General features: G+C 44.5%; 1 protein-coding gene across 5 annotated transcripts in view; it reads left to right on the top strand.

Moving 5' to 3' along the window:
* Positions 1 to 27,962, top strand: part of LOC139220922 (protein NLRC3-like) — a 104,037-nt gene that overhangs the window by 56,457 nt on the left and 19,618 nt on the right. The window contains exons 1-12 of one of the 5 annotated variants that reach the window (XM_070852805.1): positions 8,572 to 8,706; positions 9,002 to 9,176; positions 9,664 to 9,869; positions 11,386 to 13,204; positions 13,558 to 13,731; positions 14,472 to 14,636; positions 16,197 to 16,370; positions 17,028 to 17,201; positions 19,294 to 19,467; positions 22,352 to 22,525; positions 23,150 to 23,323; positions 23,418 to 23,523. In XM_070852805.1, the coding sequence (XP_070708906.1) occupies positions 9,046 to 9,176; positions 9,664 to 9,869; positions 11,386 to 13,204; positions 13,558 to 13,731; positions 14,472 to 14,636; positions 16,197 to 16,370; positions 17,028 to 17,201; positions 19,294 to 19,467; positions 22,352 to 22,525; positions 23,150 to 23,323; positions 23,418 to 23,463 (3,411 nt within the window). In that variant the 5' untranslated portion in view covers positions 8,572 to 8,706; positions 9,002 to 9,045 and the 3' untranslated portion in view covers positions 23,464 to 23,523. Of the gene's footprint in view, positions 1 to 8,571; positions 8,707 to 9,001; positions 9,177 to 9,663; positions 9,870 to 11,385; positions 13,205 to 13,557; positions 13,732 to 14,471; positions 14,637 to 16,196; positions 16,371 to 17,027; positions 17,202 to 19,293; positions 19,468 to 20,091; positions 20,279 to 22,351; positions 22,526 to 23,149; positions 23,324 to 23,417; positions 23,524 to 27,962 lie in introns of those variants that run through there. The other 4 variants (XM_070852792.1, XM_070852796.1, XM_070852798.1 and 1 more) reach the window with 4 other exon arrangements.

The raw sequence follows: 27,962 nt of genomic DNA, 5'->3' as shown, positions 1-27,962 counted from the left end.
GTACACCCAAAAGTGAGACAAACCATTGAAACCACATGCATTGAACTCCCCACGTGTGAAGAGGATGTTTTCTGCAATCATTTGCGTCATGCAATCCGAGTTCATGGTCAACAACAAAAGGCAAAGGAAGAAAAGACAAAACAGCAGCCTATTCAGGTTTTCCTGGGCTCTGAAGAAGTCTTTTACCGTGGTCCTGAACAGAGAGGGCCTTATCACAGCCAGGGAGACAGAGGTAGAGGCAGAGGCCGAGGAAGAGGTAGTGGAGGAGCACGTAGATGGGATCAGGCAGGTGACAATTATGGTCAACAGAATGCAAGACAGGAAGAGGTGTGTTATGACTGTGGTCAGCCTGGACATTTTGCCAGAGACTGTCCCCGTAAAAGGAAAGAGCAGAGACACGGGAATGACTATGAACCTCGACCTTTCCGCGGACGCAATAACCGTGGTTACTGTCCTAAAAAAATTACTATCCAAATCAATATAAGTCAACATGACTAACCGATAGTGACATTTCCCCAACACATAAGGCGACCCTGGATGAACAGACTAGACTGTTGGAGAAAGCAATGACTCACAGAAGACAAAGACATGACCCTGAACCATCACTGGAGGTATTCAATGCATGCTGCAGTCAAACTAGTCAAACTCTGATCACATTGACTGTAGCAGGCAGTGACGTATTTCTTTGCGACACTGGAGCTACACGCTCCTGTCTAAATAACAATCCCTCCATCCTGTAGGATGGGATGGGTAATTGCTGCAGTAGTTGTTGTTATCAAAGTCAGGGACCTGACGAGGTCCAGTATAAAGGGGATGTAAAGCGCATGAAAAAGGAAAAATAAATATGGGTTTAAGGGAACACTGCAAGTAGAGAGACAGAGAAAAGGAGAAGGAAGCAGAAAGGAACATGAAAATTCCTAACCCTTATCCTGTGTTGTATTCTGCCCGAGATAAGCGAGAGGACCACGAATACAGACCCCTGGGTCCTTTCCCCAGTCTACTGCCATACTCGGATCCACAACAACCACCTCTGCTGTCTAGGCCTCTCCTGGGAAAGTCACTTCAAAGTCCTCACCTCCAGGACCGTCCTCCTCCTCATCTGCCTCCCACCACTTGCCTCAATCATCCATGACTGCACAACCATCTCTGTCCGGGGTGGACACACCACACCGGACCCGAAGCGGTAATGTATACAATCCTTTACTTCCTGCAATAACATTAAAAAGCACCTCGTAGGATGGAGGAGTGCAGGAATTCAAACCGTAAAAGATGATGCAGAACATTGTGAGGAACAAATAAATGTAAAGAAAAAGAAACTTAAAGTTAAAAGTAATGACACTTTTATTGTTGATGACTGTGATGAATTTCCCACTGATGAATATTATGATGTTTGTTACCGAGGAAATGATCAAAGAGGAGGAGGTGGACGAGGATGGGGACGAGGACACGGAGGGGACGGCAGATGCTACAATTGTGGCAAATTTGGACATTGGACAGAGGGCCAGAACACAGAGGGGGATCATGAGGAGGATGACGAGTGGCAACATGACAATGATCAGTCAGCAGAATCATTTTAGATTTGCAGCTATTTTTGAGCCATGGGATTTCACATGTATCAACAGGAGGGATGGTATCTGTGATAAATAAAACATTTACAATCTATGGTTACCAAAACTACTCCAAGACAAGGTACATTTCCTGAAGCAACCTACCATTTTCAGTTTGTCTGTATGGATTTCATAGAACTAAACAAAAATTGAAGGAAAAGATACTGTTTGGTGATAATAGATATGTTCCCATATTCACATCCATGTTTTACTTTGTTTTCGTCTATCAGGGAAATAATGATTAGTTATTAGGGGCAGGTCCACTTCACAGGTACGATGGGATGACCAGCCTGGAGGTGGACAGTTTCTGTTCTTTTATGGATGTTCCCACACTCAAAGTTTCCAGAGTAGACAACAGCTATTTTTCTCATTGTGTACCGTTTGTGTGCAGTTAATTTTTGACATTGTTGTGACCCTCTGGGAGTGCCATAGTGCGGTCGCCGGGGCAGCGGGACCGTAAGAGAATTTTCCTGTCCAGAAAGATTGATTGTTCTGCCAGACAGGTTTTTCGCTCTTACACTCCATGGGCTTTTGATATACATGTAAGGTAATATTACACATTATGTTATGTGTCAACAAGAGGGATGTGTTCCAAAGTTAATTCTGTATTCCATGCTCCAAACTTTGCAAACAAAAGAAAACATTAAAACTCTCCGTCTCCATGTTGTATCTCCAGGAAAAGAGGACCAGCCAAAACCACAACTAAAACCTGGGGACTGGATTTTTGTTAAGAATATTCAGAGACGTGTGTGGAGGGAGGAACGCTGGCTTGGACCATTCCAGGTAATCATATCTACTCCTACGGCAGTTAAGATTGCAGAGAGACCTTCCTGGATTCACATCACACACTGTAAGATTCAGCACTTCCCAGACATTAATCAGGAAATTACTGAAAACTAAAGTAGTGCTTGTTTGGCTGAAAAAAAAAAAAAAAAAAGGGGGAGCATGCCTGGTTGAGAAAGCCTGCTGGTGTTGGAAAGACAACACCACTTTATTGTTTTCCTGTGCGGTAACCCCGGGGGGACCCCTGGTGAGCCCGGGAACGCTGACGAAGACTAGTTGAGGTCAGTTAGTTAGAGTTTGATTCTTGTAAGAAGACAGGGAAACCAGGCAAGCTCAACAACAATAATAACAATAATAATAATAATTAAAAAAAAAAAAAAAAAAAAAGAAAGAAATTTCAATACCTACAGCCCTTACAGTGAGCAGCTTCTCTCAACTTCTGTAAACGAACCAACAGGTGTCTAACACTTATGTCAATGATAGTTCATTTCATCAAAATGAAGCTGTTGGTCCTTCTGGTTTTAGCCACAGTTATGTTTCCCTTACTGACACTGGAACTCCCTGTAAACAGATACAAAAGGAACTTTGCTTTTTCCCTGCAGACTCAGTTTACTTTTGACCAATACAATAACTCGTTCCAAGTCAATCTGTGCTACAGATATGCCTCGTATGTTGCCAGGAGCAAGAATCTGACCAACTGCTACGTTTGCACTAGAATGCCACTGGCAGTAAGAAATCCACATGTCATTCCGCGTCCTCTTGTGAATGACAGTGTGTTGTTTCCCCATATCCTACCCTCTGCTGCTAATCCGAGACCTTTAAATCAATCTGTCAAATAGAAACTGACCGCTCCTTCATTGTGGCCTCTGACGTCTCGACCGTCCTGAGCAGTAGGACTCGACGTTCCTTTCAGAGACATGATTCTGTTTGGGGAACTGACGTCCCACCTGACCATAGGTTGTGGTCTGATGGCCAGAAGGTCGTTTTATCACTTTTCATGCAGGCGCTGAGACTGATGGCGTTGCAGGACCGCCTAGTGTTACTGACAGCGTCAGCGGGCGGTGTCTGCACTATTGTGGGCGCGGCATGTTGTTCTTTTATTCCAGCTAATGATGCAGATGGAGCTATGATACACCAGGAAGTTGCAAATCTGACTGCTCTGCGTGATGCGATTGATTGGGATCATGTAGCAAAAGGTGACTTCCTGGCTTGGCTAACTTCTGGCCCCTGGCAACAAGTGCTCCTTAAAGTTCTGACGCCTGTTCTCGTAGTATTATTGCTCTTCTGTTTATTCACATCCTGCATTCTGCCCTGCCTGAGAGATATGATGCTGCGTTTGGTCTCAACCCAGGTTTCCACACAATTGTTTTTCGTGTCTCCTGCAGCTAAATACGAACCTGTCCCCACTGCACCTCCCATGTCTGATCCTCATGACTATTCTGAATTTTAATTCTGCATACACTATTCTGTAATGTACATACTTTTGTTTTGTTGTTACTCATGTCTCTCCTGTTTTTCTACCATTTCAGATTCCAATTCGACTATGCATTTTAAGTTCAATGTGACGTTAATACTGAAAATCGAGAGAAGAAGTATTATACTGATGTGAGAAAGTGACTTATTATGCTACGGCTAAAATTCATGTTAAACAGGAGGGAATGTTAGGAAATAGAAAATGTGCAGACATGCTTATGCTAATACATTTTTATGTTAGTACATTTATGCTTTATTATCATGAAGTTTTAGCCTGATGCTGGACTGTGTGATGGTTGCTGTGACCTTTACACAGATCAAAGAGATGTGTGTTGGCGTAGGATGTATCAGACTGTGCTTGCATTCTTGAGATAAAGAAGAGTTCGAGAAGGCCTTGAACGGAGAGAAGTCAGCGTACCTGCGTTTCCCACCAACCGCCCCTGCAAGGAGGAGAGGGAGCAGGGTGAGGAGGAGAGGGAGCAGGGTGAGGAGGAGAGGGAGCAGGGTGAGGAGGAGAGGGAGCAGGGTGCGGCGGAGGACTGCTGAGAGGAGGAACTTTGCTTATACATGTTATATATGCTTGAAAGACACTGAGACTGCTCAGTGCAGATGTAGATCTTTGCCTGTACTCCTTGCTTGTTGCAAGTAAAACTTTGAACTGAGATCTCTGTCTCTGGGAGTTTATCTTGTGTGTTGGGAAATTAATGGTACGAACTAACAGCGAAAATACAGTTCTGGTCTTATAGAAATAATTTCCTGACACCGATCAATGAGAATGAATCAAAGTCACCAGGATGTAACCAAATATCACGTTTCATACTCAGTTTTAAATATGTCCTTTTACACTGTGTTTGTAAAACATGCCGTCAGAGGAAAGCAGAACCTAACGGAGTAAACTGAAGTGAATCCTTTGTTTTTAAAACATGTATTGAGGAAGAGTTGGAGCCTGATGGTGTCAGCAGGAGCTGCTGTGGGATCAATAAGAATAATAAGTGCTCAGTAATCATTCCCCCGGCAGGACAAGGTGATCCGGTCACATTCAGGCCAGAGGGACAAACTCCTCCTGGTGAAGTGTGGTGGATTCTAACTGGCTGGGTGCAGATGCTGGGGGGCAGGCAGATGAGATCCTTCTGCTGATGTTGGGCTAGAAAAGAAGGGACCTTTGCATCGTTTAGTCAGAACTGTCCAGGATTTGGTCTCGTTCAGGTCTTTTTTGTCGACAATAAACCTGGACTGCTCTGAACTCTGAAGTCTGCCGCTGCCTTTTTGGAAGATCGACTCTTCAGAGAAAAACCTGGAAGGAGACGGCGGACACTTAGTCTCTGGCCTGAGTTGGGGGGGTTTCCCTCCCACAACAGCAGCTGCCAGAAGACCGTCAAACAACAGCAATAAGAGCCCCGGCACATTTTACAGCTCTAGAGGTACATTCACTTTCCAGCATCAACAAGAGATAGAAACTTTTTAAAACACGTGGATTCTTTAAAACAAGCGTGACAGAATACATGACGGTCAGAAACAATGAGGGAAATATTAATTAATACTAAAAGATTAACGGCGTCCTGTTTCCAAAATGTCACCTAGTTTTATATCCAGTTTTAGTGAAAGACACAGTTTGTTTGATGGCGTGTAAAAACTCTGAGGCGCTACAGTAACAATACAGACGGACGGACGGCCTGAACGCAGAGAACACAGTGAACACAGTGAACTCTTTCACAGGTGGTTTTACTGTGAGTTCATCAGGTGAGGAAGGTCGTCTGGTCTCATCCCAACCAGCTTATTTGCTCCATGAGACTGATGATTGTGAGGAAATGATACGCAGCTCAGAGTCACATCAAAGATCCAAGTGAAGTCTTTATTTCATGATCTATGTTCTGTCAAAAGCTTTCTGTCCATCCATCAACCAACACGACGCTCATGTGACTTTAAGGCCTCTAGTTCTTCACATGCAGCTTCAGAGCAGCAGCAGCATGTCAAATGTGTTTAGTCCTGAGAAACGACTCAGTGCAGCTAGACTGAGGAGTTTAGTCCATGTTCTGCTGAACAGTGTTGCAGGAGCCTTATAAAACACACCAGTGGAACTAAGTTAAACTGAATCTGTGGGTTTGATTGGTCAAATTACATGTCGATGTTTCATCGTTCTGCCATAGATAAACAATGAAAGGTTTTCTCACTGTATGAAAGGCAAACGGGTCTGAACTTCTAAATGTCACTACATCAGTATTTCTTCCACCGTATATAATGATTCATTAAGTCTGACAAAGAAACATGTAGTCTTCACCATTTGGTGAGGCCCAACAGAAGGACTACCGGGGGCCCGTAGTGTCAGAAGGACTACCAGGGGGGCCCGTAGTGTCAGAAGGACTACCAGGGGGGCCCGTAGTGTCAGAAGGACTACCGGGGGCCCGTAGTGTCAGAAGGACTACCAGGGGGGCCCGTAGTGTCAGAAGGACTACCAGGGGGGCCCGTAGTGTCAGAAGGACTACCGGGGGCCGTAGTGTTAGAAGTGCTAACGGGGGCCGGTAGTGTTAGAAGTACTACTAGGGGGCCCTAGTGGCAGAAGGACTACCGGAGGCCCGTAGTGTCAGAAGGACTACCGGGGGCCCGTAGTGGTAGAAGTACTACCGGGGGCCCGTAGTGTCAGAAGGACTACCACCAGGGTCCCGTAGTGTCAGAAGGACTACCAGGGGCCCCGTAGTGTCAGAAGTGTTATCGGGGGCCCGTAGTGTCAGAAGTACTACCACCAGGGTCCCGTAGTGTCAGAAGGACTACCAGGGGCCCCGTAGTGTCAGAAGTGTTATCGGGGGCCCGTAGTGTCAGAAGGACTACCGGGGGCCCGTAGTGTCAGAAGTACTACCACCAGGGTCCCGTAGTGTCAGAAGTACTACCACCAGGGTCCCGTAGTGTCAGAAGTACTACCACCAGGGTCCCGTAGTGTCAGAAGGACTACCAGGGGCCCGTAGTGGCAGAAGGACTACCAGGGGCCCGTAGTGGCAGAAGTACTACCACCAGGGGCCCGTAGTGGCAGAAGGACTACCAGGGGCCCGTAGTGGCAGAAGTACTACCACCAGGGTCCCGTAGTGTCAGAAGGACTACCGGGGGCCCGTAGTGTCAGAAGGACTACCAGGGGCCCGTAGTGTCAGAAGGACTACCAGGGGCCCGTAGTGGCAGAAGTACTACCACCAGGGGCCCGTAGTGGTAGAAGTACTACCGGGGGCCTGTAGTGTTAGAAGGACTACCAGGGTCCCGTAGTGTTAGAAGGACTACTAGTTTTAGTGAGGATAAGTGTTTGTTAAGTTCCTATGGTAGAGTTCATACTCCACTGTGAACCAGGATCGGTCTGTGGACCCCCACAGGGAACAGGCACCAAAAGGTTACAATTTATTATCCAAGGTCTGGATAATAAATTGACTGCTCAAACTGAGATCGGAGTCAAACCTCTCCCACAGACGAGGACCATCAAAGCTTCAAAAGTAACACTCTCCAGCAGAGATACGGCTCCTCCAGCCAGGACTGTTGAGATACAATGTGATGATAACCAGGTAGTTTACACTGTTCTGAACTCTGTACGATTCTGCTGGGGTCAAAACTGTGGACTCTGTTCTGAGCCTTCTGAGTCTAGAAACCGTTCTGCCCTCTGGTGGCTGAAATTAGAATAACAACCATTCTGCCCTCTGGTGGCTGAAGTTAGAATAACAGTTCTGCCCTCTGGTGGCTGAAGTGGTGAATTGGATTTGATTTTGTTTCCAGATAAAGAATTTTAAAATAAAACACCAGGATTTCTCGGTGCCTTCAAGTCATGACAGTCTGATAATCTGTACTTTACTAAATGATGGTACCTGATGAAAAGGAAAACTGGTGCACAGCTACAAGCTGTTTACTCGTAAAGAAAGAGAGAATTTATTCACAGCTTCAAGCCGTGAGTGAGGTCCCACCAGGGGCCCCTGCTGCATGCCGACGGTGGAAAATAGTTTGAAAATGTTTGCTGTTGCACTCGTTCACTGATCAATATGTTCCTTCCATAAACATGCTGTAACGCTCTGAGGCCAACAAGACCGGGAACCCACACGCACGACTCACACACAAACGTTTCAAAATAAAACATACAAGCGACTCCTAAAACAATGAGGACAATGAACAAAGGAAGGAAAAAGGCTGAGTAACAACTAGAAGGGATCTACAAAGTAATCAACAGAAAAGCAAACCTTCAGCTTGGATACTGAAACACAAGGGAAGAAGAAGGCTGGTTCTCATGATGAGGGAACATGACGAAGTGGCTCAGGACAAAGGGAGAAGCAGACTATATATACACAAGGTAATGGGGAACAGGTGGAGACAATCAGGGAGGAGCAGCCAATCACAGAGGCAGGACACACGAGGACAGGAAGTAAAGACATCTGAAACGGCAGGGAAACAGGGTTACTTCAAAATAAAACCGGAAATGACAACATGAGACGAGACAGAAAGTTTTAACTTGACAAAACTCAGGATGATGACACATGTACTGTGGACATCCTGTCACATCCTGCAGGCACTCATTTAAAACTTCAACACAACACCACGTCTACCTGGCAGCTATAACACACACACACACTCACACACACACACACACACACACTCACACACACACTCTCTCACACACACACTCTCTCACACACACTCACACACACACTCTCTCACACACACACACACACACACACACACACACACACACACACACCTGAAGTCACCTGACTTCTTGTAAGTAGAGAAGGGGGAGGAACCCTGAAAGTGAAAGTGTTCAGTTAGTTCAGACTCCATTTTGAGCCGACGGAGCAGAAGGAGGAGAAGTGAAGGCTGAGGCAGGGTGAGTGTTATTTTGTGTTATTGAACAGATGAACATGTGTGTGAGAGAGAGTGTGTGTGTGTGTGTGTGTGTGTGTATGTGTGTGTGTGTGTGTGTGTGTGTGTGTGTGTGTGTGTGTGTGTGTGAGTGTGTGTGTGTGTATGTGTGTGTGTGTGTGTGTGTATGTGTGTATGTGTGAGTGTGTGTGTGTGTGTGTGTGTGTGTGTGTGTGTGCAGAGAGAGATTAGAGCTACTTCCTGCTCTCTCAGTCTCGGTGTGGCTCTTGAACAAGCTTGTTTCTTTCCTGTTCTCACAGTCAGTGTTCCTGCTTTACCTCTCCGACTGACTCCTGTCCTGAAGATGAGTGTGTGTGTGGAGGAAGAGGAGGACAGAGCAGAGTCTGCAGTGTCCAGCTGTCTGTCTCTGAAGAGTGACCGGTCCAAAGATAAACCTCTACACTTCAGTAATGAACCTGGACCCTCAGACACAACGTAAGAGACTTTGTTTTTTACTGTAAACTGACAGACTGATAGAATTGATGCGTTGATGGTGAAGACAAAATGCTAAAAGATGTCTGTTTAAGATGCAGAACTATTAGTGCAGAAACTGTTTCAAGCTGAGATGAATCTGGTTTTATTTCTTTGGAAAAACACCTGAGAACCTCGATTTCAGAAGTTTGACTCCAAGAAAATATTCCCACATTGTCGCTCAGCGTTAGTGTCCCTGTGAAGATTTAGAACTATTCAAAATCAATGTTACTGTGAAATAGAGTTTGTAATGATAAACGACAGGCAGATCACTGAGAGGAAAAGAAAATTCATTTTCCATTTTCATTCCAGGCTGAATGCTGAGTTCAAACTGTAAAGTAACACTTTGACTGTTGTCCTCGGCCGTCTGAGATTCTACGCAGTACTGACCAAATGCTTTTTATCCAACAACAGCCAGCAAATGATTTTAGTTAAAGAAATGTGTCCACAGAAAGAGGAAGAGGAGCTGCGCTGTGTGTCAGGACGTCCTGAAGGATCCAGTCGGTAGCAGCTGTGGACACTGGTTCTGCAGACAGTGCATCACCTCATACTGGGACCAGTGTGCTTCATCAGGAGGCTCTTCCTGTCCCCAGTGTGCAGACAGATGCAGAGCAACACCTGGACTGCAGACAGTCAGTCAGAGCAGCTGTGAACAAAGTAAGACTGTCCATCTGTCACTGGTCTGGACTCACTAACATCTGTTGTGTCATACAGCCATGGGTGTGGCTGAAGATTAGATTACATGTGAACAAATCCATCCTGATTCATTGTAAAGACACAGACCACCCAAAAATGAAAATAGTGATTAGTTTCTGAGTTTGTTGAGCAGTAGCCTGGTCCCCCCTCATATCCTCCTCAGACCTGGAGGAAAAAAAGGTTTTGAATATAATTTACATCATTTAAGCAGTTGGGATGTAAAACATATCAAAATATCTCCAAATTATATTTTTAGTGAAATATTCCTTGTAGTGAACGTTGTCAGTCTTTTCCACAAAGAGAACATTACAAGCAGCAATCTATCAATGATAAAACAATACACTTTAACAATAATCACATTTAAAATTATGAATTTTGGAAACAAACAAAACTAAATGTAAAAGCTGCTCTACTGCCCGGCTCTCTCCATCCTCATCAAATATAACAACATCCTGATGGAGAACAGAAATACTTCTTTATAAATGTCATCACTTAAACAACTCACTGCCTTAAAACAGGTTATTTTTCTGTTCCTGCTCTTTTGAAACAACAGAACCCCATGTGTGTATAATCACTAGAAAGCCAAGGAGGTCCTCTTTACAGTGTAGTAGAACTCAGATAGACTACATTAATGATGCCTGACTCAGACAGAAGTGAACTGCCAGATCTGAAGATAGTAAGGGAGTAGCACCCCAATCATCAGAGCACAGTGGATGGGCTGGGGGAGTCTGGTTTTATCATGTTCTGGAAATAGTACGAGCGTGACCCATTGGCAGCACAACATTCAAGTATAAGGGACTTGAATCGGCCAACGGTCGCCAGTCCAGGTTGCAGAGGAGCTGTGTTGTGTGGGAGAACTTGGAAAGGTTGAAACCAGCCGGCTGCTGCATTCTGGATGAGCTTCAGAGGTCAGATGGATCGTGCAGGCTGAGCAGCCAGGAGCCAGTTGGAGTAATCCAGGCACAATGGTCCTGAACCAGAAGCTGCACCAGCTCCTGGGTGAAGAAAGGGCTCCGGGCTAAAACACTATGGTGGAGGACAAACAAAAGACATGTACATAGGCAGTGACTGACCATAACTACATGACTGAGCTTCAGTCATAAGATGAATCTGAGAGGTGAATGGCTGGTGATGGCAGAGGACAAAGTAGTTAGAGTGGATGCTGTGAGCAGGCTGGAGCTGCACAAGCGTTGGATGCAAGCAGGAGGACAGAAAGGCAGCTGAAGGGTTATCCTGAGGCACAAGGGAACACAGTAACAGGCCAGGAACAGGTGAGCACAGGTGTTCAGCAGGGAGAGTGAGCAAAGGAGCTACACAATACACAAACCCAGACAAGGAGAGACACTGGAAACAAGGGAAAAACTCCAAACGTGGACTTTATTCATTTTCTTATATTCATCATTTTTATGGGTCATGAAAACAACCAGCACATCGTCAAACTGTCTTTGCTTTGTTTCAATCTTTCTCTCTTTTTTAGTGAATGGTGGTCTGCAGGAGGTTCTAGATGAACATAAGATCAGCCTGAGGAGGAGATGTGAACGTGTGACTGAAGGAAGTGATGAAGCAGGAAGTGATGAAGCAGGAAGTGGAACCCTCCTCAACAGGATCTACACTGAGCTCTTCATCACAGAGGGGCAGAGCGAAGAGGTTAATACCCAACATGAGGTGAGGCAGCTGGAGACGACTTCCAAGAAGGAGACCCTCCATGACGCTCCAATCAAGTGCCAGGACATCTTTAAAGCCTTACCTCACCAACAGACACCCGTCAGAGTCGCTCTGACGAACGGCGTCGCCGGCGTTGGAAAAACCTTCTCGGTGCAGAAGTTCACTCTGGACTGGGCGGAGGGTTTGGAAAACCAAGATGTCAGTCTGGTGGTTCTGCTTTCGTTCAGGGAGCTGAACCTGATCAGAGACGAGCAGCTCAGTCTTCTCAGGCTGCTCCATGTTTTCCATCCAACATTACAGAAGGTCACCGCAGAGAAGCTCGCCGTCTGTGAACTGTTGTTCATCTTTGACGGCCTGGATGAAAGCAGACTGTCACTGGATTTCAACAACAAGGAGGTCGTTTCTGACGTCACCCAGAAGTCGTCAGTCAACGTGCTGCTGACAAACCTCATCAAGGGGAATCTGCTTCCCTCGGCTCTCGTCTGGATCACTTCCAGACCTGCAGCAGCCAACCAGATCCCTCCTGCATGTGTTGACAGGGTAACAGAGGTACGAGGCTTCACTGACGCCCAGAAGGAGGAGTACTTCAGGAGGAGAGTCAGTGATGAAGAGCTGTCCAGCAGGATCATCTCACACGTCAAGGCCTCCAGGAGCCTCCACATCATGTGTCTGATCCCAGTCTTCTGCTGGATCACTGCCACAGTTCTGGAGCACATGTTGACTACAGACCAGAGAGGAGAGCTGCCCAAGACCCTGACTGACCTGTACTCACACTTCCTGCTGGTTCAGACAAAGAGGAAGAAGCAGAAGTACGAGGGGGGACATGAGACGAGTCCACAGGAGCTGATGGAGGCTGACGGGGACGTTCTCCTGAAGCTGGGGAGGCTGGCGTTTGAACATCTGCAGAAAGGAAACATCATGTTCTACCAGGAAGACCTGGAGCAGGTCGGTCTGGACGCCACAGAGGCCTCGGTGTACTCAGGAGTTTGTACCGAGATCTTCAAAAGAGAGAGTGTGATCTTCCAGAAAACAGTCTACTGCTTCGTTCACCTGAGCGTTCAGGAGTTTCTGGCTGCAGTCTACATGTTCCACTGTTACACCAACAGGAACACAGAGGTGCCGGAGGACTTCCTGGGAAAAGACTGGGACTGCGTCAACAGTGATCACCCATCCCTGGATGTCTTCTTGAAGAGAGCCATGGAGAAATCCCTCAAAAGTCAAAATGGCCACCTGGACCTGTTTGTCCGCTTCCTTCATGGCCTCTCTGTGGAGTCCAACCAGAGACTCTTAGGAGGTCTGCTGGGTCGGACAGACAACAGTCCAGAAGTCATCCAGAGAGCCATCAACAACTTGAAGGAGAAGAAGACCAGCACCTCTCCTGACAGAAGCATCAACATCTTCCACTGTCTGACGGAGATGAACGACCACTCAGTCCATCAGGAGATCCAAGAGTTCCTGAAGTCAGGGAAGAGATTAAAGAAGAAGCTCTCACAGATCCACTGCTCAGCTCTGGCCTACATGCTGCAGATGTCAGAGGAGGTTCTGGAGGAGTTTGACCTGGAGAAGTACAACACATCAGAGGAGGGACGACGGAGGCTGATTCCAGCTGTGAGGAACTGCAGAAAAGTTCGGTAAGTTCTTAAAATAGTGATCTGTTTGTTCTTGAGTTGTTTCAAATACTTTGACAACAACAGAAAACATTGACTCTTCAGTTGGTTTTGTTTTCTAGCTGTCAAATAAATGATCACAGCCTTCTGCTTATTTCTAATAATTGTAATATTGTTGCTGTTCTTCTATCTACCTTCCTTTGGGTGATGGAGGCCTCATACAGCCCTGGTAAAACAAGTGCTGCACTGCAGAGGTGTGATGTCAAAGAAAAGCTCCAATCAGGAAATGTTAAACTATTCCGTCATCACATGCATGATATCAATATCAGGTGTCCTCTTTTATAATATGATGCTTTGTAATTTCTGTTTCATGACAGGCTGTCTGGCTGTTCTCTCTCAGAGAGTCACTATGAAATCGTGGCCTCAGCTCTGAAGTCCAGCCCCTCCCATCTGAGAGAGCTGGAGCTGAGTCTTAATCAGCAGAAAGAGTCTGGAGTGAAACAGCTGTCTGCTGGACTAGAGAGTCCAAACTGTGGACTGGAGACTCTGCGGTCAGTTCATGAATTTATCATAGTAGTTCATCACTTTAAACACCTGAAGAAGTTTCTTCAGAAATGATCTCTTTGTTCCAAATAGCTGAACATTTGTGAGAAAAAGGTGATAAATGGAGTGTTTGACAGGACGGTTGTGCAGCTTCCACAGAGTCACTGTTTGGTCCTTCAGTCAGTGAAGATGTAAGAGGAGCTCATTTCCATACACCGGTATCTCAGTCCTGCCTCTGTCAGTGAAGGCCTGAGCCAAATATCTTCAACTGGATGTGAGGGATTTTAAATGTTCTTTAACAACAACATCACCTCAGGTAGAGCAGCCATTGTCTTAGATGCTGACAGCAACATGAGCCGTCGTAGCAGAAACAGGTCGATGTTCACCACTACACCTGATCAACAATTATATAGACTGTTGAATGACAGTCAGTCTACCAGGTGCTGTCCTGACCCAGTCCCTGCTACATCTTTAAGGACTGCTTTGAGTGCAAGCTTCACCCTGTCAGACTCATCATTAACATGTCTTTTAAAGGTGGATGTTTTCCAGCATCCATTACAATCACTGCTAGAAAAACCACCCCGAGACACTGATGTCCTAAATAACTAGAGGCCTGTATTAAACCTTTCATTTTCAAGTGAGACACAAGAAAAGGTTGTTCCTGAAAGTTCACCAGCTTTCTGAACAAAAACATTTTTCTATAAAAGCTTCAGTCAGGGTTCATCTACATTATGTATTGTTTGTTCAGCCTGGACGCCTGGGGGGTCAGCTGGGCTCCTCTGGCCTCAGCTCTGAAGTCCAACCCCTCCCACCTGAGAGAGCTGCAGCTGAGGGGAGGCGACCTGCAGGATTCAGGAGTGAAGCTGCTGTGTGGTTTTCTGGAGAGTCCAGACTGCAGACTGAAGACTCTGAGGTACTAAACACCACGTTTGACTTGTGTGTTCAGGTTGATATGATGTGAACGTTGTGCCACTGAGCTGCAGACAGAAGGCTGATATCCTACTGATCCACACTGAGTGTCTGAATGCATAAAGCAGGCACATTTATTTGTACGGCTCCTTTCAGACTCCAGTTTGATCACGGACGACAAGGTGTCTTTTTCAGACAGACATTTATTCCCCAAGTGGTGAAATGATGAAGCCAATGCCGTCAATGCCAAATATACAAAGTCATATACAAATATATGAGTCTGAGCACAAATTCAGAAGATGACTATTAAAGAAATGCATGATAAACTCAAACAACAGCACAATGTAAATAGACACAGGCTTCATTCCTCATTGGCTGCATGAACCTTTGGGGAGAAAACTTCCAGAAGAAAACAATGTGCTCTTCTTCAGTGCTCTCATTCACTCACAGCATCAGCAGCTTCATGTGGTGATTGATATAGTGCGTCTACAAAAACTGACCTGACCCCAACAAGGTAAACAGAAAGGTTCCCTTTTAACAACATTCACCATTGTGTGTTTCTTAATCTTTTAAACTTATTTATATAAAACAAAGAAAACATCTATTTATTAACTAAATCATTCCTGTTTTTAACTCAAAAGTAATTAAATGAACTTCAGTTACAAAGCTGACTTCAATGGCAGCTACACAATTCAAAGTGCTTCCAGGGACAGAAAGCACAATAGAAACAAGACATTAAACTGCAGGTAAAAGATGATAAAAGCACAAGAACATAAACAGTTCAAGCTGAAGAGAAGATGCATTAAAAGACCATAAAAGCTTGTTTCAGTCTGCTTTCTTCTTCAGTGGTTTAGTCCATTGTCTGCAGCAGAGAAATGTTGAGCTGCACATTTCAAACTGTAATAAAGATCAATGTGCACAGAAGGATTCACTCTGAACCTCTTAAACAGCTGATTTTCATCTCATGTTCCCGTCATGGTTTAAATAAGTGGTAATAAAAAAGACATGCATACAAAGAACAGATCAATAATCTCTGTTTCAACTATCAGACAATAACAAATATATTCAGGATTTTCTTTTTCCAACATGTTTCTGAAGCTTTATGATGCTTCTAGTGACTGAAGAGTTTAAACTGAAGAAACTGTGATTTTATGACTCCACTGTTCCTAACAGAAATATTGGAGATGACTTTTGTTCTTTGGCATCTTTCAGAAGTTTGGGATCTGGAGTCGAATCTTAAATCAGTTTCTGAGGGTTTTTATTGTGTTTGGCTGCACAACATGAGTTTGTAGAGATGGAGCCACTGGTGGAGCTGCAGAGTTGAAGAGGTGACGTCACTGCGTCTTTACTGAAGAAGCAGCACGTTGTCATGAATATTAATGAGAGCTCAGTGTCACTGTTTGTATTTTACACTGTTTAACCTGCATCCTGTTGGGTTCAGCTGTTTGGAGATTTACTAAACGTCTCCGTTCTAAACCTTCTTCAGCTCTGAGCTGATTATTAAACGCTGAATGATTTCAGTGAACATCGTCTTCTAAAGTTACATCATTTATTCTTTATTCAGATTGATGTGCTGCAGACTGTCAGAGGTCAGCTGTGCTCCTCTGGTCTCAGCTCTGAAGTCCAACCCCTCCCATCTGAGAGAGCTGGAGCTGAGTGGAAACAAGCTGCAGGATTCAGGAGTGAAGCTGCTGTGTGGTTTTCTGGAGAGTCCAGACTGCAGACTGGAGACTCTGAGGTCAGTTCACTGACTCTCTGTCACTATTGTAGATCTGATGTGTTCAGTTAACAACTGAACCTCATTTCTCTTCATATATAACTAAGATGCATGAAGTTGTTCATTTCCTTTCTGAGTTGAGTGAGCAGTCACAACAGGTTTGTGCTTCTTGAAGAAAGTGTAGGAAATGTTCTCTCTTAGTATTTAAAGGGAATGAATGTTTAGAATTGTTGGTAAATGGTCACATCTGAATCCAGAAGAACCTCTGAACTAATATCTGTTTTAAACTGATCAAGTTTACTCACTGAAGTAGAAACATTTCTTTGGTTTCTGTTGATTTCAGTGTGTTCACCAATAATGTCTGATCACTGACATTGATCTTCAGAACACACTCACTCATATATAGAGGGACTCTCAGAGATCAGAGCCTGTTTCTAAATGCAGCTGTTTAAAGGACCAATGTAGAACTGATCCTCTGATTCCAGACCTGACTGAGATCAGCAGCATGTTATTGATCATCAATAGGTGTCTGAATGTTGTGCTGACATTTGGATGATGTCTGTAGAAGGTGGACATGATGCTGATCCACAGTAACTATGAGAAAGTCTCTCTGCTCCTTTTAGGGAAAAGCTCATATTATGAATGAATGTTTGTCTCCATCATTTATTCTTTATTCAGATTGAGGTCCTGCAGACTGTCAGAGGTCAGCTGTGCTCCTCTGGTCTCAGCTCTGAAGTCCAACCCCTCCCATCTGAGAGATCTGGAGCTGAGTGACAACAAGCTGCAGGATTCAGGAGTGAAGCTGCTGTGTGGTTTTCTGGAGAGTCCAGACTGCAGACTGGAGACTCTGAGGTCAGTTCACTGACTCTCTGTCACTATTGTAGATCTGATGTGTTCAGTTAACAACTGAACCTCATTTCTCTTCATACACTCCTCACTAAAAGTCAGGAATATTCGGCTTTCAGGTGAAATTTCAGGATGAACCTAAAATGCATTCTAACCTTTCCAGGTGAACTTAATGTGACCTTCTCTAAACCTTTGAATGCACATGTCCAACTGTTCAGTGTCTCAGTACTTTCTGCACCAGCTGCTGTTCTCTAACAAGAAGCTTAACAGCAACATTCACAACAGGTTTGATCCATGAATCCACCAATACATTTCCTGCTTCAGGTAGAATTGGTATTTAAACAGTCCTCCTCATCCTGCTGTTCACATTCTGACATCATGAGACCAAGACGACACCTAACAGTTGATCAGCAGCACCTCAACACTGGAGGCTTCAAACAGGAAGTCCTCAGACGGAGGTGTTCACTGAGCTTAGAGGGTCACAGAGTGTCATCAGGAGGTTGGAACAGTGATACAGAGACTGGAAGAGTCACAGAAAGGAGAGGAGTGGACGTCCTTTGGCCACGTCCCAATTTATTGAGACACTGAAAATGTTTTGTTGTGGTTTACCCTCCACTGTTAGATTTTCTTCAAATAAGTAGTTTAAAATGAAGAAACTACCAGTGCATGCTGATACTTAAATGTCCTACTTTCATGATATAATATCACTGTAGCATTCACTTTTTACATTTTCCATATATTTCACCTGAAAGTCGAACATCCCTAACTTTTTGTGAGTAGTGTATATAACTAAGATGCATTAAGTTGTTCATTTCCTTTCTGAGTTGAGTGTGCAGTCACAACAGGTTTGTGCTTCTTGAAGAGAGTGTAGGAAATGTTCTCTCAGTGTTAAGTCAAACTGGAGTTTTCAAAAGGAGTAAATGGCAGCAGTGGGGGCTACCTGGAATATAAAAGAACGGGCGCACACGACACCTGGGGGAAGTGCTGAAGTGAAGGAAGCCACGGACAAACAAAGTTGCTAAAAGATATCGATCAAAAACGCTGTATAGATTCGCTGTGTGTCCAACTGTGCAGGACTGATTCCAATACAAGATCCGGGTGGCAGCCGGTAAGATGCAGAGCTCCAAACTCACTGAGGAACCGGTTCACCTGCCGAAGGCTGCTGCCTTTAGTGGGGTTTGAAAGATTGTACTTTAATCACTTTAAATAGATCATTTAAAAACATTAGTAAAAAAGTATAAAATGCTAAAAAACTTTGATAAAATATGTTTAAAATGTTTGATAAAGTAAATGTTTAAATTGCCTCTGTTCAAAATGCAGTAAAGATGTACGTGGTACATTATTGGGCTGAAGGATCTATATATAGGGAATATCTGTTTATATTTAATAGAACGTGTGTCTCTGGCTAAAGGTGTTTCACCTCGATACCATGCCACTTCGCTGCCACTTGATTACTAAACTAACTGCAAAATAAAAGAAGGAACATCAACAGCTGTTTGGTTATTGAGTGGAATCCAGCTCGAGCCCAGGTAGAAAGGTTCATCCTCTTCAAGTGGGGAAGCTGCACAGAGTAAATTACCTCAAACTAATGATGGAAATTGGGAGAAGACTTGACACTTAGTATTTAAAGGGAATGAATGTTTAGAATTGTTGGTAAATGGTCACATCTGAATCCAGAAGAACCTCTGAACTAATATCTGTTTTAAACTGATCAAGTTTACTCACTGAAGTAGAAACATTTCTTTGGTTTCTGTTGATTTCAGTGTGTTCACCAATAATGTCTGATCACTGACATTGATCTTCAGAACACACTCACTCATATATAGAGGGACTCTCAGAGATCAGAGCCTGTTTCTAAATGCAGCTGTTTAAAGGACCAATGTAGAACTGATCCTCTGATTCCAGACCTGACTGAGATCAGCAGCATGTTATTGATCATCAATAGGTGTGTGAATGTTGTGCTGACATTTGGATGATGTCTGTAGAAGGAGGACATGATGCTGATCCACAGTAACTATGAGAAAGTCTCTCTGCTCCTTTTAGGGAAAAGCTCATATTATGAATGAATGTTTGTCTCCATCATTTATTCTTTATTCAGATTGATGTCCTGCAGTCTGTCAGAGGTCAGCTGTGCTCCTCTGGTCTCAGCTCTGAAGTCCAACCCCTCCCATCTGAGAGATCTGGAGCTGAGTCAGAACAAGCTGCAGGATTCAGGAGTGAAGCTGCTGTGTGGTTTTCTGGAGAGTCCAGACTGCAGACTGGAGACTCTGAGGTCAGTTCACTGACTCTCTGTCACTATTGTAGATCTGATGTGTTCAGTTAACAACTGAACCTCATTTCTCTTCATATATAACTAACAACCTTAAAGATGTAAATATCCTCTTGTTCACATTTTCATGTTTCCTGGATTAAATTCAGTGTGCAGCCACAACAGATCTGTGTTTGTTGAAGAAAGTGTAGAAAATGTCCTCTGTTGGTGGTTAAAGTGAGTTCATGCTCAGAATTATTGGTAAATGGTCACATCTACATTCAGAAGATCCCCTGAATCATTATCTGTTTTTAAATGGATCACGTTTACCTCCTGAAGCAGAAATGTTCCTACTTCTGTTCCAATGTGCTGATCGACGCCTGATCAACCATATTGATCCTTCAGACCAGAAAAGTATTGATCTTCCAGACCTGACTGAGATCAGCAGCATGTTATTAATGGTTATTTGTCCGTAGAAGGTGGACATGATGCTGATCCACAGTAACACAATGAGAAAGTCTCTCTGCTCCTTTTAGGGAAAAGCTCATTGATGAGGACACAGTGATGCTGAGCTGCGGATTCAAACCCTCAACACTTCTGACTGCATTTTATATGGATTTTTAGCTCCATCATTTATTCTTTATTCAGATTGAAGGACTGCAGTCTGTCAGAGGTCAGCTGTGCTCCTCTGGCCTCAGCTCTGAAGTCCAACCCCTCCCATCTGAGAGATCTGGAGCTGTTTGGAAAGGAGCTGCAGGATTCAGGAGTGAAGCTGCTGTCTGATCTTGTGGAGAGTCCAGACTGCAGACTGGAGACTCTGAGGTCAGTTCACTGACTCTCTGTCACTATTGTAGACCTGATGTGTTCAGTTAACAACTGAACCTCATTTCTCTTCATACACTCCTCACTAAAAGTCAGGAATATTCGGCTTTCAGGTGAAATTTCAGGATGAACCTAAAATGCATTCTAACCTTTCCAGGTGAACTTAATGTGACCTTCTCTAAACCTTTGAATGTCCAACTGTTCAGTGTCTCAGTACTTTCTGCACCAGCTGCTGTTCTCTAACAAGAAGCTTAACAGCAACATTCACAACAGGTTTGATCCATGAATCCACCAATACATTTCCTGCTTCAGTTAGAATTGGTATTTAAACAGTCCTCCTCATCCTGCTGTTCACATTCTGACATCATGAGACCAAGACGACACCTAACAGTTGATCAGCAGCACCTCAACACTGGAGGCTTCAAACAGGAAGTCCTCAGACGGAGGTGTTCACTGAGCTTAGAGGGTCACAGAGTGTCATCAGGAGGTTGGAACAGTGATACAGAGACTGGAAGAGTCACAGAAAGGAGAGGAGTGGACGTCCTTTGGCCACGTCCCAATTTATTGAGACACTGAACATTTTTTTTTGTGGTTTACCCTCCACTGTTAGATTTTCTTCAAATAAATAGTTTAAAATGAAGAAACTACCATTGCATGCTGATACTTAAATGTCCTACTTTCATGATATAATATCACTGTAGCATTCACTTTTTACATTTTCCATATATTTCACCTGAAAGTCGAACATCCCTAACTTTTTGTGAGTAGTGTATATAACTAAGATGCATTAAGTTGTTCATTTCCTTTCTGAGTTGAGTGTGCAGTCACAACAGGTTTGTGCTTCTTGAAGAGAGTGTAGGAAATGTTCTCTCAGTGTTAAGTCAAACTGGAGTTTTCAAAAGGAGTAAATGGCAGCAGTGGGGGCTACCTGGAATATAAAAGAACGGGCGCACACGACACCTGGGGGAAGTGCTGAAGTGAAGGAAGCCACGGACAAACAAAGTTGCTAAAAGATATCGATCAAAAACGCTGTATAGATTCGCTGTGTGTCCAACTGTGCAGGACTGATTCCAATACAAGATCCGGGTGGCAGCCGGTAAGATGCAGAGCTCTAAACTCACTGAGGAACCGGTTCACCTGCCGAAGGCTGCTGCCTTTAGTGGGGTTTGAAAGATTGTACTTTAATCACTTTAAATAGATCATTTAAAGACATAAGTAAAAAAGTATAAAATGCTAAAAAACTTTGATAAAATATGTTTAAAATGTTTGATAAAGTAAATGTTTAAATTGCCTCTGTTCAAAATGCAGTAAAGATGTACGTGGTACATTATTGGGCTGAAGGATCTATATATAGGGAATATCTGTTTATATTTAATAGAACGTGTGTCTCTGGCTAAAGGTGTTTCACCTCGATACCATGCCACTTCGCTGCCACTTGATTACTAAACTAACTGCAAAATAAAAGAAGGAACATCAACAGCTGTTTGGTTATTGAGTGGAATCCAGCTCGAGCCCAGGTAGAAAGGTTCATCCTCTTCAAGTGGGGAAGCTGCACAGAGTAAATTACCTCAAACTAATGATGGAAATTGGGAGAAGACTTGACACTTAGTATTTAAAGGGAATGAATGTTTAGAATTGTTGGTAAATGGTCACATCTGAATCCAGAAGAACCTCTGAACTAATATCTGTTTTAAACTGATCAAGTTTACTCACTGAAGTAGAAACATTTCTTTGGGTTCTGTTGATTTCAGTGTGTTCACCAATAATGTCTGATCACTGACATTGATCTTCAGAACACACTCACTCATATATAGAGGGACTCTCAGAGATCAGAGCCTGTTTCTAAATGCAGCTGTTTAAAGGACCAATGTAGAACTGATCCTCTGATTCCAGACCTGACTGAGATCAGCAGCATGTTATTGATCATCAATAGGTGTCTGAATGTTGTGCTGACATTTGGATGATGTCTGTAGAAGGAGGACATGATGCTGATCCACAGTAACTATGAGAAAGTCTCTCTGCTCCTTTTAGGGAAAAGCTCATATTATGAATGAATGTTTGTCTCCATCATTTATTCTTTATTCAGATTGAAGGACTGCAGTCTGTCAGAGGTCAGCTGTGCTCATCTGGCCTCAGCTCTGAAGTCCAACCCCTCCCATCTGAGAGATCTGGAGCTGAGTGGAAACAAGCTGCAGGATTCAGGAGTGAAGCTGCTGTGTGGTTTTCTGGAGAGTCCAGACTGCAGACTGGAGACTCTGAGGTCAGTTCACTGACTCTCTGTCACTATTGTAGATCTGATGTGTTCAGTTAACAACTGAACCTCATTTCTCTTCATATATAACTAACAACCTTAAAGATGTAAATATCCTCTTGTTCATATTTTCATGTTTCCTGGATTAAATTCAGTGTGCAGCCACAACAGATCTGTGTTTGTTGAAGAAAGTGTAGAAAATGTCCTCTGTTGGTGGTTAAAGTGAGTTCATGCTCAGAATTATTGGTAAATGGTCACATCTACATTCAGAAGATCCCCTGAATCATTATCTGTTTTTAAATGGATCACGTTTACCTCCTGAAGCAGAAATGTTCCTACTTCTGTTCCAATGTGCTGATCGACGTCTGATCAACCATATTGACCCTTCAGATCAGAAAAGTATTGATCTTCCAGACCTGACTGAGATCAGCAGCATGTTATTAATGGTTATTTGTCCGTAGAAGGTCGACATGATGCTGATCCACAGTAACACAATGAGAAAGTCTCTCTGCTCCTTTTAGGGAAAAGCTCATTGATGAGGACACAGTGATGCTGAGCTGCAGATTCAAACCCTCAACACTTCTGACTGCATTTTATATGGATTTTTAGCTCCATCATTTATTCTTTACTCAGATTGAGGTACTGCAGTCTGTCAGAGGTCAGCTGTGCTCATCTGGCCTCAGCTCTGAAGTCCAACCCCTCCCATCTGAGAGATCTGGAGCTGAGAGGAAACGAGCTGCAGGATTCAGGAGTGAAGCTGCTGTCTGATCTTGTGGAGAGTCCAGACTGCAGACTGGAGACTCTGAGGTACTAAACACTGTTAGTAGTCAAGTCAGTTTCATTTATAGAGCCGAACATCACTAACTCTACATTTTCCCCAAACATGCTTCACTGTTTTTAGGAGCTTGATCTGGATCAGGAGAAACTGGCCCCAAACTAAAGTTTAACGGGGAAACAAATCAAAGAAACCTGAGGAAGAGCAGCAGACACAATAAAGAATGACATCACAACTCTGTGACTGACATGAGCTAATATGTGTGTGCAACACTGATGAAGGGAGTCTCTGCAAACACTGATGTAGGACTTCTTCTCTCATCAGATGGAGGTAGTGAGGTGGAGGCATCAGGAGTGGATCATCTGAGCCCTGATGATCCAGAGAGGTTGAAGCAGCAGCAGCAGCTTGTGTGTGGAGAGGCTCTGACTGGACCATGTTACTGGGAGGTGGAGGAGAGGAGAGCTTCATCCAGCGACGACTGACGGAGGACACCACGGACAAAACCAAGACTGGCTCTCGTAAATAGGATGTAAATAGGATGTATTGATGAAGTGTTGATTTGATGGAGGAGGAAGTGATAACGATGTGTAACACGATGGTCGGTATGACAGGAGTGTTGATCAGATAACAAAGGTGATGGAACATGTAACCGATCAATGAGAATGAATCAAAGTCACCAGGATGTAACCAAATATCACGTTTCATACTCAGTTTTAAATATGTCCTTTTACACTGTGTTTGTAAAACATGCCGTCAGAGGAAAGCAGAACCTAACGGAGTAAAGTGAAGTGAATCCTTTGTTTTTAAAACATGTATTGAGGAAGAGTTGGAGCCTGATGGTGTCAGCAGGAGCTGCTGTGGGATCAATAAGAATAATAAGTGCTCAGTAATCATTCCCCCGGCAGGACAAAGTGATCCGGTCACATTCAGGCCAGAGGGACAAACTCCTCCTGGTGAAGTGTGGTGGATTCTAACTGGCTGGGTGCAGATGCTGGGGGGCAGGCAGATGAGATCCTTCTGCTGATGTTGGGCTAGAAAAGAAGGGACCTTTGCATCGTTTAGTCAGAACTGTCCAGGATTTGGTCTCGTTCAGGTCTTTGGGCTTTTTTGTCGACAATAAACCTGGACTGCTCTGAACTCTGAAGTCTGCCGCTGCCTTTTTGGAAGATCGACTCTTCAGAGAAAAACCTGGAAGGAGACGGCGGACACTTAGTCTCTGGCCTGAGTTGGGGGGGGTCTCCCTCCCACAACAGCGGCTGCCAGAAGACCGTCAAACAACAGCAATAAGAGCCCCGGCACATTTTACAGCTCTAGAGGTACATTCACTTTCCAGCATCAACAAGAGATAGAAACTTTTTAAAACACGTGGATTCTTTTAAACAAGCGTGACAGAATACATGACGGTCAGAAACAATGAGGGAAATAAATCCTGTAAATGTGAGAAACATTCAGAGGAATTCATCAGAGAAACAAGGAGGCCTTTTGCGACTGCGATCAGGAAGTGAATGCTCCTCAGATTTCCTGTTAACAGATTCCTCTCGCTTGTTAACGGCGTCCTGTTTCCAAAATGTCACCTAGTTTTATATCCAGTTTTAGGGAAAGACACAGTTTGTTTGATGGCGTGTAAAAACTCTGAGGCGCTACAGTAACAATACAGACGGACGGACGGCCTGAACGCAGAGAACACAGTGAACACAGTGAACTCTTTCACAGGTGGTTTTACTGTGAGTTCATCAGGTGAGGAAGGTCGTCTGGTCTCATCCCAACCAGCTTATTTGCTCCATGAGACTGATGATTGTGAGGAAATGATACGCAGCTCAGAGTCACATCAAAGATCCAAGTGAAGTCTTTATTTCATGATCTATGTTCTGTCAAAAGCTTTCTGTCCATCCATCAACCAACACGACGCTCATGTGACTTTAAGGCCTCTAGTTCTTCACATGCAGCTTCAGAGCAGCAGCAGCATGTCAAATGTGTTTAGTCCTGAGAAACGACTCAGTGCAGCTAGACTGAGGAGTTTAGTCCATGTTCTGCTGAACAGTGTTGCAGGAGCCTTATAAAACACACCAGTGGAACTAAGTTAAACTGAATCTGTGGGTTTGATTGGTCAAATTACATGTCGATGTTTCATCGTTCTGCTGAATCATTAAGTGTTTTATTATTTCATTTCATTCACAAATGTTGCTGGAGCTACAGTGAATGTTGCATGATGCAGCAGTCTCTGACTAACTAAGTGAATTTAATCCATTTCTCCAGCCAACAATAAATAACATGGACTATACTGAATAAAATGTAAATAGATTCTGTTTCTATTATTTACCATTCTTGTTTTTAATGAATAATGAAGACAGAATAACTCATTTGTTCCTCTGGCTGCAGGACTTTGGCCTGATTTACCTTTCGAGGGCTTTCTGTCCTCATCTGATCACAGATCAGTCACAGCAGCTCTGGTTGGAAGATGTTCAAGTATGTTTTGCAAGTTTCCAGGTTAAAGAATGTTTCGCTGACAAACTTGTTTCCTCCCACAACATGAGCAAACGTGGCTTTGATACTGAATCGCTGCGTGAGGTATTGATCATTCAGTAATTCTTTGGTCAGCAGGTCACTTGGTTCAGTCACTGTGATGCAGTTCATGCTGCACATGCACAGTGTTTCCTTAGTATAAAAAAAGGTTCATAAAGGTTGAAAATGACGGCTTGATTCACGCTAATAAATCATTTATTTGTGCTTTATAGATTTTTAGTGATAAATAAGTTGGTGCACATCATAAATGTTTCCCTCTGCTTCCTCCCCTTGTTCCTTTAATTCATCGGGAAGCCAGTTTGACCTCTGACAAAACATTAACACGTCTGATAATTCACTTTGTAATGTTATTACCATTAAGAGACATCAGAAAATGTTCATAACTACATTCATATAAAGTCTGGAACATCTTTAACCGGCTCACTAGGAAGCCATAGATAAACAATGAAAGGTTTTCTCACTGTATGAAAGGCAAACGGGTCTGAACTTCTAAATGTCACTACATCAGTATTTCTTCCACCGTATATAATGATTCATTAAGTCTGACAAAGAAACATGTAGTCTTCACCATTTGGTGAGGCCCAACAGAAGGACTACCGGGGGCCCGTAGTGTCAGAAGGACTACCAGGGGGGCCCGTAGTGTCAGAAGGACTACCGGGGGCCGTAGTGTTAGAAGTACTACCGGGGGCCGGTAGTGTTAGAAGTACTACTAGGGGGCCCTAGTGGCAGAAGGACTACCGGAGGCCCGTAGTGTCAGAAGGACTACCAGGGGGGCCCGTAGTGTCAGAAGGACTACCGGGGGCCGTAGTGTTAGAAGTACTACCGGGGGCCGGTAGTGTTAGAAGTACTACTAGGGGGCCCTAGTGGCAGAAGGACTACCGGGGGCCCGTAGTGTCAGAAGTGTTATCGGGGGCCCGTAGTGTCAGAAGGACTACCGGGGGCCCTGTAGTGTCAGAAGTGTTACCGGGGGCCCGTAGTGTCAGAAGTACTACCACCAGGGTCCCGTAGTGTCAGAAGGACTACCACCAGGGTCCCGTAGTGTCAGAAGGACTACCAGGGGCCCGTAGTGTCAGAAGTGTTTTCGAGTGCCCGTAGTGTCAGAAGTGTTATCGGGGGCCCGTAGTGTCAGAAGGACTACTGGGGGGCCCTGTAGTGTCTGAAGGACTACCGGGGGCCCGTAGTGTCAGAAGGACTACCGGGGGCCCGTAGTGTCAGAAGTACTACCACCAGGGTCCCGTAGTGTCAGAAGGACTACCAGGGGCCCCGTAGTGTCAGAAGTGTTATCGGGGGCCCGTAGTGTCAGAAGGACTACCACCAGGGTCCCGTAGTGTCAGAAGGACTACCACCAGGGTCCCGTAGTGTCAGAAGGACTACCACCAGGGTCCCGTAGTGTCAGAAGGACTACCGGGGGCCCCGTAGTGTCAGAAGTGTTATCGGGGGCCCGTAGTGTCAGAAGTGTTATCGGGGGCCCGTAGTGTCAGAAGGACTACCGGGGGCCCGTAGTGTCAGAAGTACTACCACCAGGGTCCCATAGTGTCAGAAGTACTACCACCAGGGTCCCGTAGTGTCAGAAGGACTACCAGGGGCCCGTAGTGTCAGAAGGACTACCAGGGGCCCGTAGTGTCAGAAGTACTACCAGGGGCCCGTAGTGGCAGAAGTACTACCACCAGGGGCCCGTAGTGGCAGAAGTACTACCGGGGGCCTGTAGTGTTAGAAGGACTACCAGGGTCCCGTAGTGTTAGAAGGACTACTAGTTTTAGTGAGGATAAGTGTTTGTTAAGTTCCTATGGTAGAGTTCATACTCCACTGTGAACCAGGATCGGCCTGTGGACCCCCACAGGGAACAGGCACCAAAAGGTTACAATTTATTATCCAAGGTCTGGATAATAAATTGACTGCTCAAACTGAGATCGGAGTCAAACCTCTCCCACAGACGAGGACCATCAAAGCCTCAAAAGTAACACTCTCCAGCAGAGATACGGCTCCTCCAGCCAGGACTGTCGAGATACAATGTGATGATAACCAGGTAGTTTACACTGTTCTGAACTCTGTACGATTCTGCTGGGGTCAAAACTGTGGACTCTGTTCTGAGCCTTCTGAGTCTAGAAACCGTTCTGCCCTCTGGTGGCTGAAATTAGAATAACAACT

The sequence above is a fragment of the Pempheris klunzingeri genome, chromosome 21 (genome assembly GCF_042242105.1).
Source record: "Pempheris klunzingeri isolate RE-2024b chromosome 21, fPemKlu1.hap1, whole genome shotgun sequence".
Classification (NCBI taxonomy): Eukaryota; Metazoa; Chordata; class Actinopteri; order Acropomatiformes; family Pempheridae; genus Pempheris; species Pempheris klunzingeri.
This window is presented reverse-complemented; position numbering and strand designations above follow the sequence as displayed.